General features: G+C 39.5%; 1 protein-coding gene across 1 annotated transcript in view; it reads left to right on the forward strand.

Moving 5' to 3' along the window:
- TGFBI (transforming growth factor beta induced) overlaps positions 1 to 7,092 on the forward strand; it is a 47,402-nt gene extending 40,310 nt beyond the window's left edge. The window contains exons 15-17 of the mRNA XM_007424730.3: positions 1,374 to 1,453; positions 2,622 to 2,646; positions 6,010 to 7,092. Of these exons, the coding sequence (XP_007424792.3) occupies positions 1,374 to 1,453; positions 2,622 to 2,646; positions 6,010 to 6,050 (146 nt within the window). The 3' untranslated portion in view covers positions 6,051 to 7,092. The remainder of the gene's footprint in view (positions 1 to 1,373; positions 1,454 to 2,621; positions 2,647 to 6,009) is intronic.
- Positions 7,093 to 7,987: the final 895 nt, after the last annotated feature.

The following is a 7,987-nucleotide window of genomic DNA, read 5'->3' on the forward strand; positions in this document are numbered from 1 at the left end:
GCTGTTGCACTATGAGTGGTAAGGTTGATACTAGTGCAAGGCCATCAAGCTTAAGAGGCTCCTGGGCCAAGAATCCCATGCAGAAGATGCTCAGAAGCTACAGCAGTGAGTCTTCAAAAAGGACAACCAAGTGTTGAGGACTTTTTCTTAACCCCAGTTAACTGCAAAACAACAGCTGAAGAGTGCTCTAAACCTGTTTGATTGGAACTGTGATCACAGGGTGTTCTCATTCAGAAGACAAACATTTGCAAGCAAGCACTTTGCTTCAGTTGGTTACATGCATCATCTGCATCCCTTTGTGTAGCCTTATTTGGAGCAAAGAATCTTGTCAGACAGTAATGAGTTGATTAGAAAAAGAAAGAGCAACCTTGCCCTTGACCAGGTGCTGTTATTGGGAATCGTACACAGAGAGCTCCATATAGCTTATCAGTGATTCTCCTCCCTCCCAAAGTGTTCTTTATGCAATTTATCTGCTTTTGCAATAGCCTTTAGCAACCCCACCCCCCGGCTTGTACTTCATTCTATATGGATTGTAATTTGGCTTTAGTTACCTACAGTATGTCTGCTGATTTGGGGGTCCTGTACATGTTTGATGGAGGAGAGGGCCAACAAAAGGATCAGGGGTTAGCTTCTAAAAGAACCATTTGCTAATCAAACTCTTGCTGTGTTACTCTTACCTACCTTGTCAAAATCCCTTTTCATGCCCTCAAAACTACCAGCACCTTTTGACTAATCCTTCAAGCTGGAGGATACAGCTGCAAACCTTTCAGGTGGTTGAAAAAGTGGACTAAAAAACCCAAATTCTAGAATAGAGTGACCATATTTATGATCACTAATGAGAATCAACTCTGTGACATTGGGATTACAACTCTGCAGCCAGCATGCTGACCAAACGCTATGGGAGTTGTAGCTTCAGTACCTCTGAATAGTAGGCACCAGGTTAGGAAATAGTTATCTGCCTTTTCTATCTGTCTCAAATCAGCAGGATACAGCTGGATAAGACTTCCAGCTGAAACCCTGGGAACAAGTTGCTGTTATGATAGGCCGTGCTGAGTGGACCAGGGGCTGACTCAGAAATAAGAATGTTAAAGGGCCTGCATCATACTCTATATGGACAATTGCAGTGTTTGATTACCTGGGCAGGGTACTGATTCAGTAGGATTGATGAAGCCTTTGTGCTTGGATTCCATTAATTTTATTGCAAAAATGTGTATTGGTTAACATTGCTTAAAGTAACAAAATAGGGGGGAAAAAAGATAAAAATTCCAAATGAAAACATTTCAACAAAATAATGTGTTTTGATCTGTGAATTAAAGAATACAGGTTCCCCCCCCACACACACACACTAAATATATTTGAATGTTATTCCTCAGCTGCTAAAACTAATGAAAGAAGTGATGAACCTGCAGATCATTCTCCGGAAATCTTCAGGCATGCCTCTGCATTATCCAAGGTACATATAATGCTTAAATCAACATATAGCAATTTTTCTAAAATTGTCATTTAATGTTCTGGTTATGTGATCAAGGTGTGTTTTTGGATTAAAAACATTCAGTAAATGCAATTCCCTCATGTGTGTGCTCACACGCGTGCTCTCTCTCTCTCTCTCACACACACACACACACACGCATCATGAGGGAGTCAGAGACAGTTATGCAAAATCCAGACTCAGTTTTAATTTTTCTACACATAGAAAATTGGGATGGAAAGGATTGACTGAACAGGCTCAACATGTATAATTACAATGAGATTTGCTTTAGCCTTGGCCTGAGTTGTCAGTTTTAAACTTGTAAGTGAACTCGCTTCCTTGGATCAGAATGTCACTGCAGCTGTTTACGAAACCACACTACATCTCTCATCCAGCCTATTTGTCTATTTATATGCTAGATTTGTATCTCACTTTTATTTTGTACCATTCAAGGCAGTGTACATGATGCTTCCTCCTCCTGCTTTTCCCACAACAACAACAACCCTGTGATGTGAGTTGGGCTGAGAGAAAATGACTGGCCCAAATGGCTTGTATTCCCCCCCCCCTTGCAACATTGAGGGGCTGAGGATGGGAGGAAGGACTTCTGCCTAGTGGTCCCTTTGTTGTGCCCACGTCTCCCTTGGGCAATCAAGTTGAGTGGGCTATTTCTGACCCGCCAGAAGCCAGTCAAGCCAAGCTTTTTCAGAGGGCTGTGTCAGTTGAAGAACACCATAGGAACTGGTTTTAGAGATAGCCTGTAATGCTTTTAATTGCTTTATTATATACTGATTACTAACTGTGCCATGGATCTTTTATGTCAGTATACTGCTGAGAATTGCTGGGTTGCAGCTGGGTAAAATTTCCATTAAATATTTTCCTACCCCATTTGCATGGTCTACAAGGCCTGTGATCCAAAATATCCTTGTGGACTGTCTGCTCTTCTGCCAGGATTCTTTTCTAATAGAAGCCCTGTGTAGCATCAGAGCCCCTCTGAAAGCTTTCCTAACTGTCCAAAATTGTTTTGGAGTTGTGTGGAAAGGACTGCAAGAAGAGAGGACTCTGATGCTTTGAAAGGCACACAGATATTGCCTGACATTCTCTGGGTTTGGGCCTCTATTTCCCCACTGATCTTTTTTTCTTTTGTTCTTGACAGGTTTCGCTAAGGGATGCTCGGCTTGGTACGTGACATATTCTGGCTTCTTTAAACAGTACTTTTGTAATATGAAATAAGACTAAGGACTTTCTACTTGGGTGTCATCCTACAGGCCCAGGCATCCCCAGGGGAAGGGAATGACAAAACCTATGTTGTACCACGTGTATAATGGGGTCTGTGTCACGACATCTCAACACACATTTTATTTTATTATTATTTTTTCCATAATCACAGTTTGTGCCAGACACCTATACTTATAGGCATTCTAACCGCTGTGGAGCCAGATGGAAATGTTCTAAGAAATGACTGGAATGGGTTTTAGCTCACAAGCATGAGCGAGAAACACCACGTGAGGAAGTTGCTATATCTGCAACAGTCTACATAAACCCTTTTGTATGTAGACTGTACAGAATCAGAGCGTTCACTGAACCCTCATTAGACAGAGATATGCAATCATTGCTAAAACATACTGGCACATGGTAGCCAACAATTCAGCTGATGTTTATAAATAGTGTAAACTGGAAGGAAGAGGCATTTGATTGAGATGGCTTTATATTGGAATTTGCAAGCTTATGGAAGATAAGGCAATTCATGGATGCCTAAACAAAGCAATAACTGTATCAGAGCTGAATGCTTCTCAACTTCATGTGCTAGGAAACATAAGTAGAAGGGTGCTATGTTACCCTACTTAATGATCTTGCTGGAGGCATTCACCTGGCCTTTGTGAAGACAGAAGCTGGACTAAATACGCCTTCAGTCTGGTTCAGCATGGATCTTCTTTACAGTCTTACATAGTACACACACATACACACACACACACACACACACACACACTTTTGCCTCTGGTGCAATCAGCAAGAGGTATAATAGCTAAGAAAATAATCTTGGCATTAGCTTGCATACTCCTGCTTTAAGGAGCCAATATACTATTCTCTTTTTTTGTCAAATACAACTTGGCAGATATTGCCAAGGGAAGGTGAGAAGAACTACTGTCATGATCACATCACGTTGGCATGAATATCTGAGCCAACCTGCAAATGGTTGTAGTGTGCCAAGACAACAGATATAGAGTGCATTGCCCAGGTTTCAAAATAGTTGTTTGTCATAATTTATGAAAATAGACATATTTATGGCTTAAGCACTGTTTCCTTTCTCCCACCTCCAACCATCAGCTCCACATTGCGTAACTGACAGGTTTTCATCCACTGCTGCTTTCCAAAATCCTGCTGTGATTAGTTAAACAGCATCTGATGAAAGAATAAAAAGATTCCCAATAAATTTTGAATCCATATCTTCAGTGAAAAGATGAAAATAACTGCCGGAGGCCAAATACCATATCTGTGAGCTAATTATCTATATGACTTAATCATTGGTCTTAATCTTCATTGTCATTCAGTGGTGAGATTTCCCTATCAAAACTCTTATCAGATTTGTTTCTTTTGTCTGCCAGAATGTAAGAGTGAATCTTGATTTAGCGATGCAACTAAATGAAAAGGTAGAATTGTTAAGTGGCAAAGCGGATTAGATTACTTCAGACTGTGGCTCATTGATGCCATTCTTAAACCCTTTTGGAATAGTTTAGCACCCTTCATTCTGCTCAGAATTCTGTTAAATCAGAAAACACAATATAACCTTAAATGGTATTAGCTAAGCTAATACTCTTCTTAGAGCACTCTCCCTCACACGCACACACACATATACAGTATCTCTAAAGTAAACAGAAATGTTTTAGATTGTTGCTGGAATGATTTCAACATCTGGATCCAGTGTGCTTCTATAGAGAAAGCAACACCTTGACAAAATTGAATCTGCCTGCCTGGTCCAGTCATCTAGAGAGGGCCTGCTGAGAATATCTGCCCCCTCCCTGCAAGAAGTACATAGAAGAGGGACTGGACAGCAGCCTCCATGAACAGCATGGAGGACAGCAGCCTCTTACTCTTTGGAACGCTGACCCTGCTCCCCAAGAGTCCCTACCTTCTTAGCTTTTTGTAAACAAGTGCAGGTAGTCCTTGACTTACGACCATTCGTTTAGCAACCGTTCAAAGTTACAATGACACTGAAAAAGTGACTTACGACCTTCCTCACGCTTATGATTGTGGCAGAGTCCTTGCAGTATATGATCAGAATTCGGAGACTTGGTAACCGGCATGTATTTATGACAGTTGCAGCATCTTGGGGTCACATGATCATCATTTGTGACCTCAGCTGGCTTCTGACAAGCAAAATCAATAGGGACCGCATGATTTGCTTAACGACTGCTGCAAAAAAGTTATAAAATCAGATGCAATCACATAATGCCTCACTTAATGACTGCACCACTTAACAGATTTTCCAGTCCCGATTGTGGTCATAGGTTGAGGACTACTTGTAAAAGCTATATTATTTCAGCAAAACTTCAACTGCTTTTATCATACATATTGACTTGATAACTTGTTCTGTAACATTGCTTTGTTGAATTTAGACATAACCAGAGACTTTTGGGATTGGGCTAGGTTATAAATACTGCTAATAAAAAAACAAAATAAATGCCCTAGTTTGGGCACTGATTTGGGCACTTCTTGATGAAGGAAAAAAATATTTATCAGATGCACTTGCAGAAAGGCATTGACAGAAAATTTTAGCACATACATTATATTCTGACATTTTTGTTTAAAAATCTGTTTAAAAACTACCACATCAAGGAAGCCAGCTCAAAACTCATTTAGAATTTTAAAAAAAAATGTATTTCCCCTACTTGCAATCTGAAGTGAGTACAGTTCATTCTGCCATTTTATTCCTTCCTAATTCTGCTCCATGTCTAAACCTGGTCTAAGATGTTGATCCGTGAACATTCTGTTGATCAGAGGACACCATTATAACTGAATAATTTTCCAAATAAACAGGCTGTATACAATACAAACTAGGTTAAGGGAAAACAAATTATTCCAAGCTAACAACTTCCATACGCCCTGTCAGTCCTTCAAGGTAGTCCAGCCCAAGAAACCAAAGTTATAAATACTAATACTACTTTTATTATAAGGTTACAGTAACAGAATCTTATAAGTCTGAATGTACCTTTTACATTCCATAGAATTAGGGAGGGTCTCTTCTGAGATGCTTATTCCACCCCATCCCTCCTTTGGACTATCAGACTGTTGTCTAGGCTATGGCTCTTTTTCCTGTCTCTCAAGGTTATTCTCACAGCCCATTACATGCCCTCACCAACATAGTCAACAGTTAGAGAATTATGGGAGTTCTGGTTCATTGCAGAGTATCAGTTTGCCTGGAATAAAGATAGTACCTGAATACTGATTTTAATTTTAGTGCATATTAGTGATGTGGCAGTAGGCAGAGATCAAATAATGCTACTTGTGCTTTACAGCTGTGTCTGCTTCTTTCTTTTTTTCAGCTCCTGTGTATTCCAGACTGTTAGCCAGGATGAAGCAGTAAAGTGACAGCTAATCTACATGTCAAGCACAATCAAGAATTCAGCTAATTTTTACTGCTGAACGCAAGGCCTAAATTAAAACAGAACCAAACACCACCATGTAGGTGGAATTATCTTTACACAAAAATGATCTTCTTTTCAAATTGAAATAAAGGAAAGAAAATGAAAGCCACACACACACACGCACACCCCAGATACACTCATCATTTAATAAGATTAATTTGTCCTCAATGGTAGCTGATAATTTAGGGAATATCTATTCCAAAATGATTTAGGCCAGATGAGCTTAAGCAAAGAATGCTTTTACTGGATAGTCACATAAATGTATATCTCTCAGGTTAGCACTTCCAAAAGAAACCACCTGGTATTTGTAGGTGCTATCAGAAATAGAACAAGGTATCATATGCTCGGCCCATCCATTAAACTGTTTTGCCCAATGCCTTATACTTCACTGGGCAAAAGCTGTTTCAATTCTCAAAGGAACAGCTTTTCCATGTCTTCTGATGGAACTTGTTAGCTAGTGACTGTGCCTTGGATCTTATGTACATAACCCTGCTCTGTTCCACTGAATAGGTTTCTCCCATAAATTATTTTTTCCAGAGGTTTCTATGACATATTTGGGCTTTAGCTGCAGAAAATGAAGAAATTGAGCACTCTAGTCTAAATAATTCTCAGGTTGGCTTCCATTTTGTTTTTCTATATTCTGTCTATAGACCAAAGTGCAATCACTTAAACTATACTTTCTCATTCACTTCTAAAACAATTGGTGGAACTCAAGAGTCTAAACTATATTTATGTTCTCAAAGCCAATGAGATTAATAGTCAATTTTTTTGTAAGGTGCTAACAATAGGATTTTGTTTCTACATAGTTTTGTCAAGGAATATTTTTGGCTAGAGTCAGAGAACCATCTAACATTCATGTACATATATACTGGCAGAATCATTAGCTTCTACTTATGTATTAGGAATCTTTAAATTGTAATGCTCTTTTTAAAATTGCACTCTTTTTAAAAAAAATACTGTAGAATAAATTTCCAGGTTTAAGATTCTGTCTCTATTTCTGGTCTGAGGCTCACAGTCCCCACACTCCCACAATTTCACCTTTCTCGAAGGTGTCTGCGGGTGAGGCAAGAGGGAACAAGTGACAAAATGTGCATTATGGCATCATGGTGTACAACTTGTGTGTTACACACCTGTGTCTTACACACATTTCATGATAGTTTTGCCACTGAAGTTGGGAGGGGATGCCTATGACCTTTCAAGGGATCGTTTGAATGTTCAGCTCTAGATATCTTTTGAAAATGAAGCCTGAAGTTTTATAGTGATAATCATACCATTCTCCCCTCAGTTGCAATAGCCTGGAGTTACATTTGTATTTAGATATTTTATGCAAAGTAAAATTGAATTGTGTCAGTTGAATGTGGCTCTGTAGGTGACAGCCCAAACCTGGGTTTCCTTCTGCTCTTTCATAGCATGCCACCCCCAGATCTGGATAAATGGCAAGCCTTTTTGAAGTTTAGCATTCAAAAGGCTTTTGCAATGTCATGTGCGGGGCTGTTGTCAAAAGCCACTTGGGCACATATGAGGTATTGCACATGCTGACATGAGCTCTCTGAAAGACAGTCTGTAATCTTAAATGATAGCAATAAGCAAGTCCCTGAACAATGCAGTTTGTGTGCTTTAGCAAGAACCTGTGGTTTTTCATTTCTTCCCTCCTGTGCTTTGAAAATCTTCCATGCAATTCTACATTTTAACTTTTTTAAAAAACCCTCATTGTTGATATTAGGGAATTTGCATGATGCAAGCTACAGTTTGGTCAATGCGGCCGATTAGCTTTGGTTTACACATATGGTTCTAACTTTAATATCTTTTGTTCTTCCCACGTCTGAAAATACACCCTCACAATAAAATAGCCATGGAGTTCTTCCTCATCAAAACC

The sequence above is a fragment of the Python bivittatus genome, unplaced genomic scaffold, assembly GCF_059951505.1.
Source record: "Python bivittatus isolate LINGU-HERP-01145 unplaced genomic scaffold, Pbiv_v1 ctg000080_np1212, whole genome shotgun sequence".
NCBI classification, from domain to species: domain Eukaryota; kingdom Metazoa; phylum Chordata; class Lepidosauria; order Squamata; family Pythonidae; genus Python; species Python bivittatus.